Source organism: Lactuca serriola, chromosome 9, assembly GCF_051521515.1.
Source record: "Lactuca serriola cultivar US96UC23 chromosome 9, Lser_US96UC23_V15, whole genome shotgun sequence".
NCBI lineage: Eukaryota > Viridiplantae > Streptophyta > Magnoliopsida > Asterales > Asteraceae > Lactuca > Lactuca serriola.
This window is the reverse complement of record NC_136416.1, coordinates 34,619,995-34,641,783: the sequence shown is the minus strand read 5'-3', so window position 1 is coordinate 34,641,783 and position 21,789 is coordinate 34,619,995. Positions and strand designations below refer to the sequence as shown.

Here is a 21,789-nt window from a genome sequence, read left to right as displayed (position 1 = left end):
ATTGAATGATATTATCTTCGATTGAACACTTTTTAATTGGAATCAACTTTATTATAGTTAAAAATTTTGGCTCCGTTTTTTCTTTTCATTAGTTCTAGAATATAATTTTTTATATTAACTTAAAATATGTCACTACCTTAAAATAAATTGAAAATGAGATTTTTTATATTTACTTAAAATACGACATCATTTTCTATTCAATAGTAAAACTAACAAAAGTCGTTAAATATGTATTTTTATAAGGTTCAACATAAATAGACGACCACATATGAGAATCCATATCTAATCAATCATCAACTAATTACATTAGATACTAATGTGTACATAAAAATTACATTTAAAATTTTAAACTAATAGTAAAAAAAAATTATTATTTATTATGATAAAAAATTTGTAAATCAAAAAATATACATGCTATTTAATCGCATACAAGTTTTATGTATGGCTTATTCACAATACATTAAACCATATATAACCATATTAAACTACATAATTATCCCACGGCGCAATGCGCGGACGTTCGCCTAGTGTATATATATATATATATATATATATATATATATATATATATATATATATATATATATATATATATGTTTTTATGAGCATGTAGTTACTTATTTATGTGGCATAAATGGTTTTTTTTGACCTTTAAAATTCCTAAAAGTTGTTTATAACTCTTAATATTTGTAGAATTTCAACGACTCTTTTCTTCTTAAACATGAGTTTTGTCATCTACCAAATACATGTCACGTTTATGTGAAGAAATTATGGATCATCTATAAATACATCAATGTGATTGATAACAAATTTAGATTATATGCTTAAATCGACCCATTGTTCGATCGATGAGATTTTTTTCACACTTGTGTTTCTCCAACCTGTCGTTTCCAAAAACAAAGTTCGCTATAGTAAATCTTGTGTTTCTCGAACCTAGCGTTTCGAAAACAAAGTTTAGCAAATTGTGTGCTTCTCGAGTCTGTCATTTCGAAACACAATTTGCGCTAATGCAAACCATAAACATATAAACATGTCATTTTATATGATAACTAATCCATTATTTTTCCTATCGTTGTAGGAAAATGTTGATCAAAATTGATTTCCTTATCTTGGACGCCGTCAACAAGAACTATTTGGAATTGACTAAAGATATTCAGAACCGCCTAGATGCCCAGGGATTGTTGGATGTCATTTATGATGAAGATGATCGTGAGGTTGAAGTTATCCGCAAAATGAATGCTAAAGCGATGATATTATTTCGCTGTCATCTGTCATACACAGTGGAGTCTGAATTCATAGCAATCACTTCACCCAAGACATTATGAGATTCTTTGAAAGAGCGTTTCGACTGTCAAAAGACCATATGGCTTTCTAAAGCCCGCCAAGATTAGCTCAATTCCAAGACTTCGTTCCAGTTACTGAGTATAACACCGAAGTTTGTAGAATTTGTTCACTTCTCCATTATTGTGGTCAACCATTGATTGATGTTGACTTATTGGAGAAGACTTACACCACATTTCATAGTTATGACAATTTGCTTCAGAAGCAATACTGTCAGTCCAAGTTCGCAACGTTCCCTGAGCTCATTACCCAATTACTATTGGATGAGAAAAATAGCATCGTTTTAATGAGAAATGTCAATTCTCATCATGTTGATACAAAATCAATTCCAATGCTCGATGCTAATAATGTTCGCGGGCCTCAACCACGAAACGTGAACCGAGAAAAGGGTCAGTCATACTGAAAGCAAATGAATCATGGTGAGCGTAAATCTCGCCAAGCTTAGCGAGGTTAAGAATCTAATTCTTACCAAAGAACTCGGCTCCTAAGCAATCTCATAATAAGAACAATAACAAACGTCCAATCGTCCTAACATAAGAGATCATGTTGATGAGCGAACTCTTTGTTACAGATGTGATGGTTATTGTAACATTCCCCTCTGGTACGTATCACAATATTGTCCGCTTTGGGCTCCTGACTCAAAAATTTCCCACGGGGTCACCCATCCTTAAGTTGCTCTTGCTCGGGAACGTTTAACTATAGAGTTCTTATGGGATCTGTTTCCCTCGCGGCTTTAAAACACATTGTGACGAGGAAGTTATCCACATCCCTTTATAAGGAAATGTTTTGTTCTCCTTCCAAGCCGATGTGGGATCAAGTGTAACCCACCCGCATAAGGGGCGTTCCCAATCTGGTTGTCTTTACCATCAGGAACACGGCGATATCCTAAAGATCTTGTAAAAAAACTCTAGTTTCTACTTCGACTAATCACTCTAAACTACCCGCCCTCTATGAGACGACTAGAGAGTGTGCATGGCTTCGAGCTGAATTGGCCATATTCGAAGTAAATGTGATTTGGCTTATGACCCCAATGAACCAATTATCATATATGAAGATAACATTGTTGTTATTGACCAAGCGAAACATGGTTACATCAAAGGGGATAACACTAAACACATCTCGCCGAAATTGTTCTTTACACATAAACAACAAGCATTTCAAAAGATTGAAGTGCAACATATCGGATCAGATAAGAATCATGCAAACTTGTTCACCGAGTCACTACTGAAGTATTCTTTCCAAAAACATGTCAAAGCTATTGGACTTAGGAAGCTCTTTGAGCTACCTAAATGACATGTATCATGTACCCAGTTATGTGTAAATAAGACTTGCATCCCGACGTATGCTTTGCACCATGTTGAGTGCATGTGAGGGGGAACATCCTGATGAATGCTTGTGTACTCTTTTCCCTTTCGCTCAAGGTTTTTATCCCATGGGGTTTACCTTAACAAAGTTTTTTTAATGAGACACTATATGTATCCCATTCTCACATACAATTTTTGAAGTCAGGGGGAATATCTAGTTGAATACTTATTAACCATAGTGCATTCTTTTGTCCTTAGATTTTTTCCCACTAGGTTTTCTCTAAACAAGGTTTTAATGAGGCAAACCATATACGGTTCATTCCCTCTTCTATATACGATGAGGTGTAGGAAGGTTCATTCCTTGGGCAACAAGGAGTCTTAAGAAGTTGCTTAGGACTCAAGGAAATCTAGTTTACTTAAGGATCAAGCAAGTTATTTATATGACAAGTTGTAATCAAGTAGGATTCTATTTAGCCATCTATATATACTTGCATACAGGGCCGGTTCTGAGGATTCAAATTCCCAGGACGAGATGGATAAAAAAGGCCCTTAGGCCTTAACATGTAACAAATTAACTTACATAACCTAATATTTTTATTAAAATGACGATAAACTTTATATCAATAAACAAAGCAAAATCATAGTATTTTAAAGAGTAATTAAATATCCTAACAGCTAACCGACAATCCGTGAAACTCTCCTAGCATTCTTGATTGCAAATTGGTCGATCAACTCTTCATAGTCTACACTCTTTAAGATTTCGTTCTCGATAGATATCATTGCCAAACCGCTAAGTCTTTCTTGTGTCATTGTGGAGCGTAAGTAAGATTTCACAAACTTCAATTTAGAAAAACTCCTTTCTGCAGATGCAACCGTTACTGGAATAGTCAACAATATTCTATATGCAATGCTTTCATTTGGGAAATAATCAAGTTCTTTCAAAAACTTCAAAACATCTATAGGGTTGCTAAATTCATTGGTTTCCAATGTCTCAAATAATTTCAACTCCGTATAAAGTTCCTCGACATCAATATCTGATCTTTCTTCAAACTTTCGTGCTTTTTCAAGACGATGACAATACGACTTAAGATCTTTATCTTCAATTACCATTAAATTATGTGAAAATAAAAAACCAAATACTTTGTCATACTTTTGAATTGTTCAAATCTTGTCTCAAGAGAAGAAATAGCTTGAACAACAATGAATAAGAAATAATTGACTCTAAAATTCTCTTCAGGTGTAAATGAAACTTCTTCGCTATTTGAACTCTCATCAAGCCTTCTTTTCCTTTCAATCAAACGCTTTTGTGGAAATATTGGATCAATACCCATTTCAATAGCAATCTCCTTAGCTTCAACAATCGCTTTTGAAAAACCAGTTTCTCTATAATTCTTGAAGTACCCAATCAATTTGTTTATTTCTGTAATAGCATTATCAAGATGCATATCCTTTGATTGCAACTTCTTACTCACAATATTCACATGGTTTAGTACTCCATACCAAATAACAGTTGATACCAAAAATTCAAAGTCACCAAGTTCTTTTTTCTGCTAGTGAAGTTGCTTCACTTGCAATTACAACATCATTATCTTTTTCTCCAACTTGAAGTAAAGCTTCCCGTACATCCACAAGTTGAAGTTTATGAGCCTTTACACTCTCAACCCGACTTTCCTAACGAGTTTGACACAATGACTTAAGACTCCAAGCTTTAACATTATCTTTCAAAATTTCTCACCTCTTAGTAGAATTTGCAAAGATAGTATAAATGCGTTGAATGAATCTAAAAAAAGTTCTTTCCTTTAACACACTTGTTAGCCATATCACATAATGTTAGATTTAGAGAATGGCAACCACAAGGAGTGTAAAATGCTCTAGGATGTATATCTAAAAATCTCTTTTGCACTCCTTGGTGTTTTCCTTTCATGTTTGCTCCATTATCATAGCCTTGACCACGCATATCATCAATTTCAAGACCAAGAGACTTTAACTCCTCAAGTGTAATATCAAATAGTCCTTTTCCAGAAGTATCATTAACATTCAAAAAACCTAAAAAGGACTCCTCGACAGTAACAAAATTATATGATAATGTTAAATACCTCACTATTATAGTCATTTGTTCCTAGTGACTTGAATCAGGAGTACAATAAAGTATGATTGAGTAGTACTTTGCTTTCTTTATCTTCTTGATAAGTTCTTTTTTAATTTCTTGAGCTAGCAAAGATATTAGTTCGTTTTGGATTAAGTGGCCAAGATAATGCACATGAAGCCCATCACTTGTGATCCGCCGCACATGCTCTTTGATAACCGGGTCAAACTCTTCCAACATTTCAATGACACCCAAAAAATTTCCGTTACCTATTACATACAATTAACAAATAAGAAGTGAAATCAGTCATAATAATTAACAAAAAGGTATTTGGTGGAATTAGAACAAAAAAAGTACAATTTATATTTACCTTTTTGATACAATTTTTCATTGGATCCACGAAATGCTAAATTATGTTTAGCAAGAAACTTCACTACTGCAATGATTTTCAAAAGGACTTGTTTCCAGTAATCTCTTTCTTTCTTTAATTGCTCGTATTGAACTTTATCAATTGTTTCATTCAAGTTCAATCTTTTACGCATATCAAACCACTTATTCCTATTTGTAAGATGATCCAATGAAATTTCGTGTTCTTTAACCCTAGTGGTAACATGGTGCCAATCTGCATAACCTTCACCATCCAATTTACCTTTTGAAATCCCTTTTCTAAACACTTTACAACAGAAACAAAATACTTTGTCTAGTTCTTTGAATATACTAGCCATTCTCTATCACACTTTTCCAAATTTGATAAAGTTCTTGTATATAAAGCTGCAGAAAACCGTCTACCAAATTTACAGTAGGGACCATACATAATACTATTATCTCTTTTCGGGCCTTTCTGGACCAAAAGTTTAATCTCCTTAGAATTAAGTTTTTCCCACCTTCTTGGATCATATATATCAACAAGCTCTTTAACGGGCTCTTGCTCTTTTGACTCTTCTACTTCTATATGCTCTTTATCTTCAACATGCTCTTCAATGTGCTCTTCAATAGGTTGTCTATGGATAAACTTATCTAGAGCACCGACGTCAGCCTTTCTCTTTTCTTCATCTAGTTTTTTTTTTTTTTTTTTTTTTTTTTTTTTTTTTTTTTTTTTACGTTTTTACTACCGGATGGTTGTTTAGACTTCATCTCTATAATTTTTCAAACAATAAACATAATTTGATTCTTTAAACACTATGGTTTCTGAATTCCAAATTTCTGATAAACAATTATACAATAAACATAATCTCATAATTTAATTTATGTTTCTAATAATCTATTCCAAAATCATTCATTGATTTCATTCAACATTGTGAATCATTCAATCAAATTTTAATATGATAATATGACATAATGACAATACGACATAGTGATAAATAATAAAAAATTCATGAATCACATTCAAGAATCTGAAAATTAAACAGTTGTTTATCTAAACAATTACACAAGAATCTGAAATTTTGATAATACATTCAACTCATTCAAGTATGCAATTGAATTGAGAATTATAATTTACAAACTCATAATCCTCTATTCCTTATTTCTAATTCCTTAATTTCTCATAATATATTACATTAGCAGGATAAATCATGAATGGATAATTGGGGCATTGATAAATTGATAACATGAATAGGAATACATGATAGATAAATTCTAATATTCTAATTGTCTAAGACTCTAATACCCTCACCTAGAAAATAAAAAGTTAGAAACTGCTGTAGTGTTGTATGCTGGAGGATGATGAATGATAATTGTTGTCTTGTTGATTGTTGTCGATGTCGCTAACCTGATGGATCATTGTCCGCTGATGCACTGCGCCACTGCCCTTCGTTTGATCATTTCCCTGCCCTGATTCCAGTCTTCCACGATTGTCGATTGCTGCAATCGCCTTTTTTTTTTGAAGGATAACGAGCAAGACCAATCGATCGATCGCTGATTCGCTGCTGTTCGCTTTCTGTTTGACACCGATTTCCCAATTTGAGATTTGAATGGTGTTGGATTGCTTGGGGATGACCGTTGACGGCTTACACAAAAAAAAATTGGGCCCCTTAAATTTTAGGCCTTGTTCCATTGCCCATTTGGCACCTGCCCTAAACCGGGCCTGCTTGCATATGATCAAGTAGAATCATATCGATTTTAGAGAGAGCAAGAGAGGAGAGATTGTAATCCAATTTTGAGTTATTTCTGAATTACAATAAGAGTTTATTTCTTTCAATTTTTGTGTTCTTATTTCTTATGCATATCAATTGTCTTTCACATAATGAGGTTGAACATAGATCTATGACAAAAAGAAGCTTTGAACATTCTTTGAGACATTTTGTCAAATACCTGATATGCATTGCATCCATAATAAAATTGTAAACAAAGTTTTATTACTAAAAAACAAGGTTGTAAAAATCGATCGGCGGTAGCTCGGCGGTCGACTGGCGATAATCGATTAATCAGACTCGGCGGAGATTAATTTGGGACCATAAATTATTAATAAAATTATTTAAAAAATTAATATTTACTAAACAATTATGTATTTGGAAATTTTAAATTTTAAAAATTTTAGTATAATATTTTAAAATTTGAAAGCTTAAAAATTTAAATTTTTAAAATTTTGTTGTAATATTTGAAATTTTTTTTTGAATTTTTTAAAAATTTCCCGCCTATGACCGCCGAGGACCGCCAAGCCCGAGTTTGACCGATTTTGACCAATTTCCGCCAAGCACCCTAATCGTAATCGGTTCGAGGCCGCCAAACGATTAATCAGCCGCCAATGCCGATTTTTGCAACACTGCTAAAAAATAACTAATATGTACAAAAGGTTCATCCCCAACTGAAAATGATTGATTTCAACATTTTTTACATAATCTGTTTCAATGCCTCTAAAAATCTCAGGAGAAAATTAAGAAAAAATCTCATTACTTACCAGAAGAGAAGACAACATAAAATATTCATTGATGAAAAGGGGTTGAAGCATCGAGCGATTTTATTTAGTGCTTGCAGACCTTAAAAGAACGATCTTGCATAGTCCTAATTCACAACAATACCAGAAGGGTTTGTAGATGTTGTGGGAGACTTTATTGGAGTATAAAGGCGATGAAGGGGTGGACGTATACATGTGTGCCGATGATAGAAACAACTTCAATTCGACGCCGACGCAAAACCACCGTGCATCCAAGCCACCAACTAAACCACCTTATCCTGGTCTATAATCATCTTTGGAATCGGAACATCATTAGTTTCTTAGTAAATTTCATCCTGTTCAATATCGAATGAAATTAGGTAACCTTCAAAAACAAAACTTAAGTTTTAGAACTAATTTTTTGCTTGATACATCTAAAGTTGTGGCTGAAGGTTTACATGCACCAATTCCATTGCTTCAATGAATCAAAATACAACACCCTTTCATGAAACCAAAAAAAATCCCCGCAAAACTCACACATACAAGAACAATTCACACAGTCGCAACAAACAGGCAACACAAATACGTTTACCAAAAACAAATTCCTCCGTGAACGACATGGGGCTGTTGCACCAGAAGTGGAGCCCCTTTTACGGTCGTTGGGATTCATCGCATAAAAAAGAAAGGAAACAACAATCACAACAAAAACTGAAAATCAAATAGAAACCACAAACATCATATCCAAATTCGAAACAACAACAAAAGACATCTGATTGTTTGCGACAAGAAGCGGCACCCTAAACCCTTACCTAACGATGCAATGGAAGCATGAACCCCAAAATCTTTGAAACGAACAAAAAAAAAAAGAACAACGGATAGGGAAATAAACCCAAATAGTTTGAAATTGTTGGAGAGATAATACGTGGGAAGCATAGTAGAAGATCATCTATGTGCAAACATTCGATTGGCTAAGAAGGGCGGTGGAAACATGGGAGGACAAAAAGAGACAATGTGTAGAAATTGCTATGGGTAAAGTCGGAAGTTACAAACTATTGTGGGGAAAGTTGGAAGTCGATAAACTCTACTATTCATAAGAGAATGCCCTTTAATATATGTATATAATTATATTTAAAATTGACTTTATATTTTATTAAATTATTTAAATAAAACATGTGCGATGAAAATGATAAGAACGATCCATTTTTTGTGTTTAATCCCTATTCTAATAAAAAAATAGGTTTAATCTCCTATTGAAAAGTGTCATATAATTAAAGCTCTTCATTAATGTTATATATCACCAATTATGTCATTTGTCAACCTATTAATTATCCAATTTAAATTTCAAATTTTAAATATCCACTATAATTACACTGATTAATAATTGATTATCTATTTTAAATTTTAAATTTTAAATTTTCCACTCTAATTATATTAAATTCATAACATTAGAATGAAATATAAAATAAAGTTAATACAGATTATAAGGTGATATAACTTCAAGTATTTATTTAAATCAACAGTTATAATTTTATATAACAAAAAAATCTCTTAAGTAATAATTTATTTAAAATAATTGATTAATAATTTTAATCTTTTACTATGAAATTTTAATTAATTTTATAACCGTGTTTCTCACGGGTTATAAACTAGTGATGAAATAGATGAAATTGGGACGAGAAAGAAAAAAATTGATATGCCATAAAGGATTGGATTTGGATTGATGAAATAAGGAGGATCGACGTCAAAAAAAAAAAAAATTAAATCTAGTATTCATTATTCTCATATTTCTCACCCCTCCATACTTAATCATTAGATGCATACTTAGTCCCTTCATTTTTCAAAAAGTAATTGTACGGTTATTTAGATGTCTTTTGCATAAGTTTATTTATTGTGCTCAAACTTGCATACATCCACCCACTAGAAGAATTCCAAATCACGACTAGGATCTTGTTAAACACACATGAAACAAAACTACGATCAAACATTAGAAATAATTTTTGAATCAAGCCTTATAAACAAATCAACCATACATCATCTTTCGTCATTATGCATATTCGATCCCAAATCTTGCGTGGGTTAGAAGTATAATCAATTGGGATTCATCAAAACAAGGTTAGTCTACATGGGCAAGGACCCCATAATTGCCCAATAAGTAAAACAAGGGTTGTAAGTGGTCTACAAGAGTATGGATGGTTGTGAATAATGGGGCAGAAAGTGATATCGAATAACGAGGAAGGAGGCGACATGTTTTTCTTTTAAAACCTAAACCACGAATTTGTAGATCCATCTTCAAAAAGTATTCAATATTGATCGCCTAAGACATCGTCTATTTTAAAGGCACAACGGTTTTTGAAGTTTGCACTAAAATGAAGATTCTCAAGGAACCATAAGACGTTAGGAACCATGTTTGTTGTACGAGTTTGGCAATTATGTACTGATGGGATTTTATGGCAAAGTTAGCATTGGTATATTGATGTTTAATGGCCACAAAGTGAAAGATGTAGCGGTGGAGATGGCTGTCACCAATCATCGATGCTGATTTTTGTTGTTTTGGTGGTTTTGATATGGTGGATTGGAATAGACATGTTTGTTAGGACTTTAGATGGTAAAGCTCTACATGGATGTGGTAGGCTTCATCCATAACATTGATATAAATAATGAGAAAAACTTAAAAAAAAAATAAAAATAAGGGCAGATCGATAATTAAAAAAAATTTGTAGTTAGTTATGTTAAGTTTCTGCCACAATTAAAAAGCAACATACCATACCATAGAGATGATGTAATATTCTCTAACATTGTATTTGTATGAATTCATATTCATATTATTAAATAAATTCTGGATTATCTAAGAAAGTAATGAGTAATGACACTACCCTTACGTCATCACAAATCAAACAAATTGGCGTTTTGACCCGATTGTTGCCTTGTGACAATGACACACTTCCTCCTCAAAAACTCCATCCCACCTCACCTGCCCAAATGCCACGATAATTTCACCGCACAAATCATCACGTTGAATTCCATGTAATTTTAGATACCCGAAATCGAATGTTTTTGCCACCATTGTTTCAACCCCAATGACTACCCACCTTCTTCCTCCTCCTTCAAATCCTTGATTTTTTTCAAGGGAAAAACCCAGAAAAAATGTTACCTACGACCTCCTCATCATCATCAATCTCACAATCATCATCAAACCAATTTGTGTTCGTCTCATTACTCATATTCCTCTGGTACTCATCAAACATCGGCGTTCTTCTCCTCAACAAGTTCTTGCTCTCCAGTTATGGCTTCAGATTCCCAATTTTCCTCACAATGTGTCATATGTCAGCTTCCGGCATCCTCAGCTACATCTCCATTGTGTTCCTCAAAGTTGTGCCATTTCAGAAGATCAAATCTAGGTCGCAGTTTTTAAGGATTGCGACCCTGAGTGTTGTTTTTTGTGGGTCGGTTGTCGGAGGGAATATTTCTCTCAGATTTCTTCCGGTTTCCTTCAATCAAGCCATCGGTGCAACGACGCCGTTTTTCACCGCCCTGTTTGCCTATATGATGACCTTCAAAAGAGAAGCATGGATTACTTATGGTGCTCTTGTTCCTGTTGTTACTGGCGTTGTGATTGCAAGCGGGGTATGTATCATGTTCACGTCTTATTTTATTACAATGATAGAATTAAGAAAAGATTTATTTTAGTGGTTTATGATCTGGGTTTTAATCTTACCATATATGTCATTACAGATTGCCAATCTTGACTTTTAATAGTAAACTGAATTCGTTTTTGAATTTGAAGTTCATAAAGTATTTGCCAATTTGCCATGTTAATATAAAGAAGTCCATAACTTGATTAATCTATATGGAGACGTTTATTATGGAAACTTTTTGAGCTAAACAATAAAAGCATCAATGTAAAAACATATAAAGGAAAATGTAAGCATTTATGCTTTGATGTCTTTACACATGATTTATGCTTTATTGTGTCTATATGTTTCCCTTTTTGAGTTTTTTTCGTTGTATTCCCAATGTTTCGGTTGTCGGGTGGCCATCGATGTGTTTTACACTTTTTTATAAAATGTTTGTATGCTTGCTTTATGTTTTTATTGTTTGTATCTGCTTACGCTTTATGGGTCTTGTCGTTGTATTTCCTATGTTTCTTTGTATTCCCTATGTATATACATGCTTTACAATTTCTTTACATAATATCTCCTATGTTTCGTTGTATTCCCTATGTATATACATGCTTTACAATTTCTTTACATAATATCTGTATACCTGCTTTATGCTTTATTGTCTGTATATGTTTCCCTTTTATAGGTTTTGTTGTTGTATTCCTTATGTTTTAGTTGTTGGGGTGGCCAGGGATGTGTTTACATTTTCTTTGACATCTACATTGAACCCATATAGTTTTTTTTTTTTTTTTGTTTTTTATTATTTTTATTTATTTATTTTTTTAGTATTATTATTATTTATTGTTTGTAACTTTTCATTAAAGCCCATTTTCATCTTTTTATTGAAAAACATGTCAACCCAATCCTCTGAATGCAATTGGCATCTTAATCAACATACTATATAAAAGCTTCAATGTAGAACAACTTATACTTTATCTACATTACTGTAGTAAGTAAAAAAAGAAACAACAAATTACACATTCCCATGGAGAGTAATGTTGAGATTTTGTTTAAGCGAGGCAAAAATAATAAGTCAAATTGTTTGTTATTACAGGGTGAACCAAGTTTTCAGCTGTATGGATTTATCATGTGCATAAGTGCAACTGCTGCTAGGGCCTTCAAGTCTGTTCTTCAGGGTATCCTACTTTCTTCAGAGGGGTAAATAAACTAACTTCTACTTTCTGCTAAGGGTGTATATGTAAATTTGTTTTTGACTTGGAGTATGTCAATGGAGCCAAATATGTGAATGTACATTTAATGATTTTATTGTTGCAGGGAGAAGTTAAATTCAATGAACCTTTTGCTTTATATGTCCCCAATGGCTATTGTGTTTTTATTGCCAACAGCACTTTTAATGGAACCAGATGTGTCAGATGCCACCATTGCTCTCGGGTTAAAGCATAGATTCATGTGGTTACTGCTTTCTGTGAATTCAACCATGGCTTATGCTGCTAACTTGACCAATTTTTTGGTCACCAAGCACACAAGTGCACTAACTCTACAGGTTGCTTGTTTCTTCTTGCTCTCTGTTTTCACTTTTGAGTTCAAACTTAGTACATTCCATATTCATGGATCGAGCTTGCGAATTTAGCCATGATTCTTTCTTTTTTATACTGCAAATTAAGTTGAAGTATTTGTATATGGTATGGTCAGGTATTAGGGAATGCTAAAGGTGCTGTAGCGGTTGTTATCTCAATACTCATTTTCCGTAATCCGGTTACCCCTTTAGGTATAGCTGGCTACTCCTTGACTGTTATGGGTGTGATTGCTTATGGAGAAGCCAAAAGGAGATACAAATGAAAACGATGTTTGCAATTTAGTCAGTATAGTAGAGCTTATGAGAAAATTTGATCTAGCTCCATTTATTATTGGGAGAGAGTTAGATACCAATTATAGTGTCCCCATTCTTATATATAATTGCGTTAGATGCCAATCGTGGTCTTCGTTTTGTGGGGGAGTGAATACTAAATAGTGAAGTTGATATGTGTTGTATAATTGTTACCGTTTAGAGATGATTATGCTTAGGATTTTGCATGACTTAGATGATACGAAATTTGAAATTCCAAATGGTACATACAGGTGCATCAAAATTGTTGAGTTATGGAAGCTTTGAGCTATTGTTAGGGTTGTTTGTCTAACCACCGAAAAAAAAAAAAACAGTTGAGAAGTACCCCTTGTAAATTGTAAATGCTTCATAAACCTGAAGTTGGGTTTGTTTATGTTCTTTTTGGCATTTCATCAAACACCATCTGGGCCACCAGGGATAATAACATAACCATCATGGCGTTTCTGTTGTTTCACGGGTGACTTCTCAACAGGAATGCACTTCAAAACAATGGCAATTGGCATGCTCACGAACCCAATTGCAATGCTAAGTGCCCAGAGTTCCCAGTCTAGTGGCACAGTGCTCGCAAAAGTGCCAAGGAACTCCACAATGATAACTTGAAAAACAACTGTAGACACCATGACACCAACGAAAATCCAACTGCTCAACATGCCATGAAACACGTTTATCTTATGAATGTCCCGGCTGTTTACTTCATTAAAGACCTACACATACACAATTCTCCAAAAAATTGTTATAAAGCACATATAAATGAAAAAGTAAGTTGCCATTTTCAATTACCTGACAGAAGACAAATGTGTTGAAGATGAAAGTATTGAGGATTTCAGTTGAGTCCAAATTGAGAATGGATTTTCCGGCGAAATTCAAGACGAATAGGACAGCCATTTGGTAAACACTTTGGCCAATAATATTTCGCCACATGGTCTTTGTAATAAAACTTTCGGTTCGTTTAACAGGTGGCCTGTTCATGAGTCCATCATTTGGTGGTTCAGTGGCTAGAGCCAATGCACCTAAAGTGTCCATGATCAGGTTCACCCATAGCAACTGCACAGCAGTAAGGGGTGCAGACCCTGAAAAATATTCAAACCCATGCAACTATGTAAGTACAATTTACAAAACATGTGAGAAAGAAAAGAAAAGACTAACAAACCAACCTGTAATGCATGCTGAAACAAAATTAATCATCAGAGCAACGATATTAACAGTTAACTGAAACTGAACAAACTTCTGAATGTTTATGTAAACTGCACGTCCCCATTTTGCTACTTTTACGATTGTTGCAAAATCATCGTCCAACACGATTACATCAGCTTGTTCTTTTGCAACCTATACATAGACATGACATCAGCTTCTTCTCACTAATATATTATAGATGGGATCGTGTTTTCATTAACTTAATTTTTTTTATACTAAATTGACATGAATATGAGACATAAACCAACCTCTGTTCCAGCTATACCCATGGCGAATCCGATATCTGATTCATGTAAAGCTGGAGCATCATTTGTCCCATCACCTGTGACTGCAACAACTTCAGACAGACCCCTCAAATGCTCTACAAGCTTTAACTTGTCTGTTGGGGATGATCTAGCCATTACCTGTAATGTATTTAAGGATTGTGAGTCATTACTTGTCTTGGAGAATTATGGACCTATTCTCCCGAGTTTCAAAATAAAGGAAAAGAAAAAAAAATAGTTACATTTGTTCTGGAGTTGGAAGGAAATGAAGGAAAGTTAGTTATGTTTGATTGTTTTCCCTTCCTAATCAGCCCAAAATTGGGCAGATGGTTTTGAAGGAGAAAAAAATGATCATTTCTTTCCTTCAAAAAAAAAAAAAAAAAAAAAACTCGAGACCACGTTTTTTCGTTTGTACCTGAATTTTTGGTGCTAGTTCACGCTTTTCTGCCTCAGATTTAGCTCGAAACACTGGGCCTTCAATGGCTAACCCACCTTCAGTCAGTATACCACATTCCTCAGCAATGGCTCGAGCCGTGTTAATATTATCACCCGTAACCATACGAACAGTAATCCCAGCTGCTAAACAAGTCTCCACTGCTTCCTTAACCCCTGGCCTAAGCGGATCCTTAATACCAACAACCGCAATCAACGTATACCCACAATTTGGCAACTCTTTTTTCATATCAAACTCACCTTCCCCTTCCACATCAACATAAGCCAAACAAAGAGTCCTCAAAGCATTACTCGCAAATCCATTTATAACACTCGTAATAAATCTCACTTTCTCTTCAGATATTACAACACTTTCTCCACTTCCATCCAATAACTTGTCACACATTCCTAATACTATTTCAGACGCGCCTTTGATAAACGCGCGTATCTGCCCGCCGGGCAGTTTGGTAATGACCGACATTCTCTTTTTGGAAGAATTAAACGGCTCCATTTTTAGTATCTTAATCTCGCTACGAACTGTCCCAAAATCACCACCTAAATGTAATCCATATTCCAATATCGCGGATTCGGTAGGAGTGCCTAGAATTGAAGTTTTTCCATCGGTACCCTTGACCACTTCGGAACTCGTACATTCGAATATACACTGTAAGAGAATGGTCAACACGTTTTCGGGGAGTTCCGGAGGGGCGTTTACGTCTTTTGTCTTACCGGATACGTATATTTTGTCAACGACCATATGATTTGTGGTTAAAGTCCCGGTTTTATCGGTGCATATGTTAGTGGAAGAACCCATTGTTTCACATGCAGATAGATGTCTCACGAGTGCCTTGTCGTTCATCAATTTTTTCATAGCAAACGCGAGACTTAAAGTCACGGCTAATGGCAGTCCTTCCGGGACAGCAACAACGATAATGGTTACTGCAGTGGCAAAATAGTCTAACATAGTTAATGCGTCACTCGAATTCCAGCTTGAAAATTCTTGTCGCAATGCTTTTTCTATTAAGAACCGGATAGTCAAGACAAGAAAAGTCAACACTGCGAAGATCAAACCGATTTTACCGATGATTGTAGCGACGCCGTTTAATTTGACTTGAAGTGGGGTTTCGGTTTCTCCCTCTTCGCTTAAAGTTTCCATTAATTTTCCCCATTCGGTTCTCATCCCGACGGCGGCTATAAGCATCTTGGCTGAGCCGTCTTGGACTTTGGTCCCACCGAGAAGAAACGGTTTAGTCTCGTCTACGTTGACTGCACGGCTCTCTCCGGTCAAACTAGATTCGTCGATCAACAAACTGTATCCAGATATGAATATTCCATCGGCCGGAACTTGATCGCCGATTGATAAATGGACGACGTCTCCGACAACCAAATCGTAAATCGACACCTTTTTCCGGTATCCATCTCTGGTTACGTGACATGAAATCTTCTTCTTTTCCTTGTCTAAATCCTTGAATTGTAAGGATTGTCTGTAGTCGCTAACGGCAGTAACGGTAACTACTAGTAAAATACTAAGAAGGATTCCCAATCCATCGTATATTCCATCTGGAAAGCCTTCCGTGGCGAGGCCTACACCTATGGAAACAACTGCACAGACTATAAGGATGATGAGAGTTAGATCATGAAGAGCCTCCCAGACGAACATAAAAAAGCTTTTCGAAGGCTTTTCTGTGTATTTGTTGACGCCGTAAGTGTCTTGTCTAATGGATAAATCCGTGGATTTGACGCCTTCATCTATAGATACGTCTATGGCTTTAGCGACTCCATCAACTCCACCCAGCGATCGTAACGTTTTGATGCTATAGTTTTGAACCATGGATGCGAGGTTATCTGGATTATTACGGATGTCGGAGGCTTTTGCATCTGGTGTTTGATGATTTTCTAAATGAGGAGCGCCTGTTGAGACAGGATTGCAAATTTGTAATAAGGTGGTATTAATTTGTTATTAATGAATGAATAATGGATAAAGACATAACAGAACTCCGATGGTTAATTAGAAAGAAACGGTTGATTGATTTCATGCAGCATTTCAATTATCGCAAGGAGCAGTAGCATACCATCCATAAATCGCAATGCTGCTCTCACAGTGTAAAAGCTAACCCGCAGGTTTTCCTGGGAACGTTGAAGACAAAAGAGAGAACATTATTAGCTTTTTATCATATGAATGTAACTATAGTCATGAGGTGGTTTGGGTAGTTAAGATTAATAAATAAATAAAGTTCCAATTAATCTTTGCAAGTATGAACATTGCATACAAAGGGAGAACTTGGTGAAACTAAAGTGAGAGATCGGGAGAAGATGAAGACTGAAAGTGCACTCTTCAAAATTCTTAATAGAACTGAACATGTGTGCAAAAAATAAGCCACTTCATAACTTACCCAATTTAAAAGGCTAAATGACACAAAAAACACTCTTTTTACACATAAATTCGATTTTGACACCGTGTTTTTTTTATGTTAATTTTGACACTGTGTTTCAATTTTGTTACAATTCTGACAACTTGACCGATTAACCAGGTTACATGCTGACGTGGTAGTTTTGATGACGTGGCATGCTGACGTATCAAAATTGATTTTTTTTCCCACATCAAACACTAAGTTTTCATTTTTTTTCGATTTTGACACTAAGTTTAATTTTTTATTTCAATTTTGACAGTATGTTTTTTTGTTCCAATCGAACATCATTTATCAAATTTTGTTCAATTTTGTCTATTTTTCATTTGAAACAGTATAAATATATTTTTTTATTACATTTTAACCGTATAAGCATATTTTTTTCGTTTAAAAACCACATTTTAAAGTTGCATATTTAATATAAACTACAATTTTTATATAACTAATTCATATTTATACATAAAAATATGGTTTGAGTGTAAAAAAAAATATATTTATACAAAACTATGGTTTTTAAATGAAAAAAAAAACATATTTATACGGTTTAAATGTATTAAAAAAATATTTATACGGTTTCAAATAAAAAATTGTTAACATTGAACAAAATTGAAAAAAATAATGTTCAATTTGAAACAAAAAAACATAGAGTCAAAGTTGAAAGAAAATATTAAACTTAGTGTCAAAATCGAAAAAATGAAAACTTAATGTTTTTTGTAAAAAAAAAATCAATTTTGACACGTCAGCATGCCACATCATCAAAACTGACACGTCATCATGCCACGTCAGCATGTAACCTGATTAACCGGTCAAGTGGTCAGAATTGTAACAAATTGAAAAACACAGTGTCAAAATTGACAAAAAAAAAAATGGTGTCAAAATCGAATTTCTGTATAAAAAAAATGTTTTTTTGTGTCATTTACCCAATTTAAAATGATTTATTAAAGGCATGAGGATATTTTGTAATTCCAAAATTTATCATGAATTTGTTCCATGAAGTCACCAGAACCGATCAGTATTTACTATTTATGTATCTTCGTTTGTTAATTTTGTATTAGACTAAATTACGTAAATCATCGTATGCTCAAAACTATGTATTGAGTAACTTACAACCTTTTTAACCATTTTCTTGTCTTTTGTCCATAGGTTGGATGCCGATAAAATTAGATAAGAGGATTTATAAAATAATTTTATTTAATTTTGTAAAAACTTTAAAAAATGACAATGATTGAGATGATTTAAGTTAATAATATTTGGTATGATAAAGTTATAGTGGAGATATAATGTGGCAAAGCAATCGATGATTGGAGATTTTAGTTAGTGGAGCCCAAAAGTCTATGAAAAATGGAGAGAAATTTCGAGGAAGCTGTCACAAGTCTGAAGATTCTGAAATACTAGTTAAATTTCCTAAATAACTTCTATTCTGGATAAAGGGATCTTGAAAAATTTATCACCTGATAGAAACATTATGTTAAGAAAATAAAAAATAGATAAAGTTAGAATCATTATATTATTTGAAAGTTTACCTTAAGTTTAATATAAACATTTTCTCTTTCGAAGAATTTAAATACATTTTACCATGGACTTTAAGTGCTTGACCAAATTTATGAAAAGCATCTATATGTTGATGTTGGTTAGGCTCAACAAGTTGTCTCCACCAAACAACCAAGGTAGTTATAACAGCCTCTAAAATATAAATCAAGGCTTAATATTTTAAAGAAAAAAGATAACGATTATCAATTCTATAAATTTAACGGAATTATGAAAGACGCATCTGATAAACTTCACGAATATGATTCTTTACCCAATAAAAAATTATAATAGAAAGGTTACTTTCCGAACAAAAAGTCATGTTTGGGCTATATTTTTTTTTTCTTCTTAAAATACTGAAGAAATAAGGTTCTTTGGGAAAAAGTTACAATAACGAGTGGGAAATACAGGTTTCGCTAACATGAGCCGAGTGGTCACGATAAGGAAAAACCTTAAAATAATATACTATATATAGATATTTGCCAATTTTGTTATTTCTCCGACCCCGCAAACACAGCATCTTCACTGTTATCATTTTATTATATTTCATATAGAATTTACTTATCATAATGTTGTATGATCGTGATCCCTCAATAGTCTCTATACCACATAAATAACACTATAACGCAAAGATAAAGATAATTATCATGAATGTCTCATCATCATCAAAAACAATGTCAGAAGTCAATAAAAACAAGTATGGTGTTTCAAACTAAAAGTTGTCTAAATGTGAAGGCATTTTCTTTTGATAATCTACAGGATCAGATCCCACCTTTTGTATTACAAACAAATTACCATAGACACATAATAAATTAATAACTAAATTTGTTCATTTCAATAGATTTTGGGTATAATGAAGAACAGTGATATGTATGCTCGGAAAACTAAGAACGATAGATAAAGGAAAAAGAATCCAGCATTTTCATAACTCTCCAATCAGGAATCAGTAGTTTTTAATGTCGATGGTTATAACTTATAATCGAATAATCGTTTCGACTGTTGTATTTACCAGATGATTTCAGTGATTTACTTTGTTCACACACAGCATATATACATTAAAACACACAGATCTGAAATCATTCAATCGACAAAATAGTAATTAGCTAGGTTGGAAGGTTAAAGGAGAGTAATGGAACCTTGATTTTGGAAATCCTATCCCGATGAATAGACCGCTTAGGGAGGTCTGCGACATGCCGGAATCTTCGGCTACGGTTCTTGACGAGGTAGCAGGCTTTGCGCCAGTTCTTCAGTGCTTCATCCGACGGATTCTTAGGCGGAAGATGAAACTCGTCGCCTAGGTAGCTTTCCACCATTGCAGATAGTTGATCAGTTTAGCGAGAGAGTGAGGAAAGGAAAATCAGGGAACTTAATCGAAACAGAAAAAACAGCGAGTATTTTGAAGCTTCGGTGAGCCAAAAGCAAGTGGTTGTTAAGGTCGAATAGACCAATGGAAGACCAGATGAACAATAATGACTGATCACAGATCCAAACGCGCCTCGGTGTCTCACTCGTGGTCAATCGAACACGCTCTGAATTTGCTCTTTAGATTGGGACATTTTATGTAAAAAAGAGAGAATTTTATTTTAGTTTGTACTAAAAGAACGTTTTATATACAATTTTGTAGATTAGAAATTTTTATGTGAAGCCATATAAATCATTTTCACCATCTTTATTTGAACAAAAAAAATACGCAACTATATAATATAGTTGAGGTATGTGATAATAAAATCAGGAACAACTCTTTGGTTCGCTATGTAATCATTTCATAATGTTTTACTAGTCAACAACATTTACGGGTCACCATTAAATGTTGTATAGGAAAAATAAAGAATAATCGAGTCAAATTTATCAGGTATTATAGTTTAAAGTATTTGATATTCATCAATTTTTATGACTTTATTTTATCAATAAACGTTTTGACTTTATCACCAAATTACAAATAAAAAAACTCAATAGATACATTATTTGATATTAATAATTTCAAACGACCTCAATCATTTAGGACAACACCAATTTTGACTTTTTGAGAACAACCTCATATAGCTAAATAAATACAATTAAGAACGAAAATTTTAATAGTTTGCGAATTTAAAGATGATTTTAAAATAAATATTGAAAATTGTTTATAGTAATGTTATAAATGAAAATTGATACTGTAACACAACCAAATTTGGTGTTTATTCCGAATTGATCATTAATTTTTAAGGCAATATGTCATTAAAGTAACATTTTGCATTTTAAATAGGGAAACCATCGAAATTGAATCTAGAAACCAGGTTTCTTAGATTACATACATAATATGTGCTTTGAATTAAGAAACACATTCTTAATAACTTGTTTTATTGTCATATCTTGATCGTTTAAAACTAGTGTTGGTTTTTTCCTATGAATTTTAAGAAACATTTTAAGTAACCAATAGTAAGACTCAATGTTTTTATTTCTTAGCAACCCCGTTCCAACAGTAATTGACTTTTTATGATGGTCAATAGCAGTAAATGAAACAAAAATCATTCCATACCTATAACATTAAAAAAAGTGTTTATTAAAGTCAATTTTTGATGTATTCATAAGTGAATATAAAACTATTCATGCATGAATAGAGTTATAATAATAATAATAATAATAAAACATAAATATAAAATTATATTAAAATAATTTCAATATTCAAAACTGGACATTAAACATAAAGTTAAAATATTCATATATAAATAAGCTATAAAAAACTAGATAAAATAACTTATTTGTTTGTTCGGAAAATCGCATCAAATGAGATAACATCACCAAATTCAACATAATATGTTTTCTCCATTTCATCGGCCCAAAATATAGAGTCCAAAACATCATATTGACAATT

General features: G+C 33.4%; 3 protein-coding genes across 3 annotated transcripts; 1 reads left to right on the top strand and 2 right to left on the bottom strand.

Moving 5' to 3' along the window:
• Positions 1-3,320: 3,320 nt before the first annotated feature.
• LOC145075524 (uncharacterized) lies at positions 3,321-4,090 on the bottom strand. The gene is made up of 2 exons (XM_079021741.1): positions 3,796-4,090; positions 3,321-3,742 (listed from the first exon to the last, which is right to left on the bottom strand). The coding sequence occupies exons 1-2, from the start codon at positions 4,088-4,090 to the stop codon at positions 3,321-3,323; spliced, it is 717 nt and encodes a 238-aa protein (XP_078877867.1).
• Positions 4,091-10,546: 6,456 nt separating this feature from the next.
• Positions 10,547-13,508, top strand: LOC145076691 (UDP-URONIC ACID TRANSPORTER 1-like). Its single transcript, XM_079022501.1, has 4 exons — positions 10,547-11,230; positions 12,320-12,423; positions 12,541-12,769; positions 12,919-13,508. The coding sequence occupies exons 1-4, from the start codon at positions 10,751-10,753 to the stop codon at positions 13,063-13,065; spliced, it is 960 nt and encodes a 319-aa protein (XP_078878627.1). The 5' UTR covers positions 10,547-10,750; the 3' UTR covers positions 13,066-13,508.
• LOC145076690 (putative calcium-transporting ATPase 11, plasma membrane-type) lies at positions 13,281-20,432 on the bottom strand. Its single transcript, XM_079022500.1, has 7 exons — positions 20,072-20,432; positions 17,073-17,127; positions 14,984-16,911; positions 14,554-14,709; positions 14,266-14,437; positions 13,892-14,181; positions 13,281-13,815 (listed from the first exon to the last, which is right to left on the bottom strand). The coding sequence occupies exons 1-7, from the start codon at positions 20,246-20,248 to the stop codon at positions 13,504-13,506; spliced, it is 3,090 nt and encodes a 1,029-aa protein (XP_078878626.1). The 5' UTR covers positions 20,249-20,432; the 3' UTR covers positions 13,281-13,503.
• Between the last annotated feature and the right edge of the window lie 1,357 nt (positions 20,433-21,789).

Excerpts from the sequence above, each read along its gene's own strand:
- LOC145075524 (XM_079021741.1), bottom strand. The coding sequence starts at position 4,090 with ATGCATCTTGATAATGCTATTACAGAAATAAACAAATTGATTGGGTAC. Across the intron at positions 3,743-3,795 it reads AAGATTTGAACAATTCAAAA|ATAAAGATCTTAAGTCGTAT; the intron begins GTATGACAAAGT and ends TGGTAATTGAAG.
- LOC145076691 (XM_079022501.1), top strand. The coding sequence starts at position 10,751 with ATGTTACCTACGACCTCCTCATCATCATCAATCTCACAATCATCATCA. Across the intron at positions 11,231-12,319 it reads GCGTTGTGATTGCAAGCGGG|GGTGAACCAAGTTTTCAGCT; the intron begins GTATGTATCATG and ends TTGTTATTACAG. Across the intron at positions 12,424-12,540 it reads ATCCTACTTTCTTCAGAGGG|GGAGAAGTTAAATTCAATGA; the intron begins GTAAATAAACTA and ends TTATTGTTGCAG.
- LOC145076690 (XM_079022500.1), bottom strand. The coding sequence starts at position 20,248 with ATGGTGGAAAGCTACCTAGGCGACGAGTTTCATCTTCCGCCTAAGAAT. Across the intron at positions 14,710-14,983 it reads AACTAGCACCAAAAATTCAG|GTAATGGCTAGATCATCCCC; the intron begins GTACAAACGAAA and ends AATACATTACAG. Across the intron at positions 14,182-14,265 it reads TGTTTCAGCATGCATTACAG|GGTCTGCACCCCTTACTGCT; the intron begins GTTGGTTTGTTA and ends AATATTTTTCAG.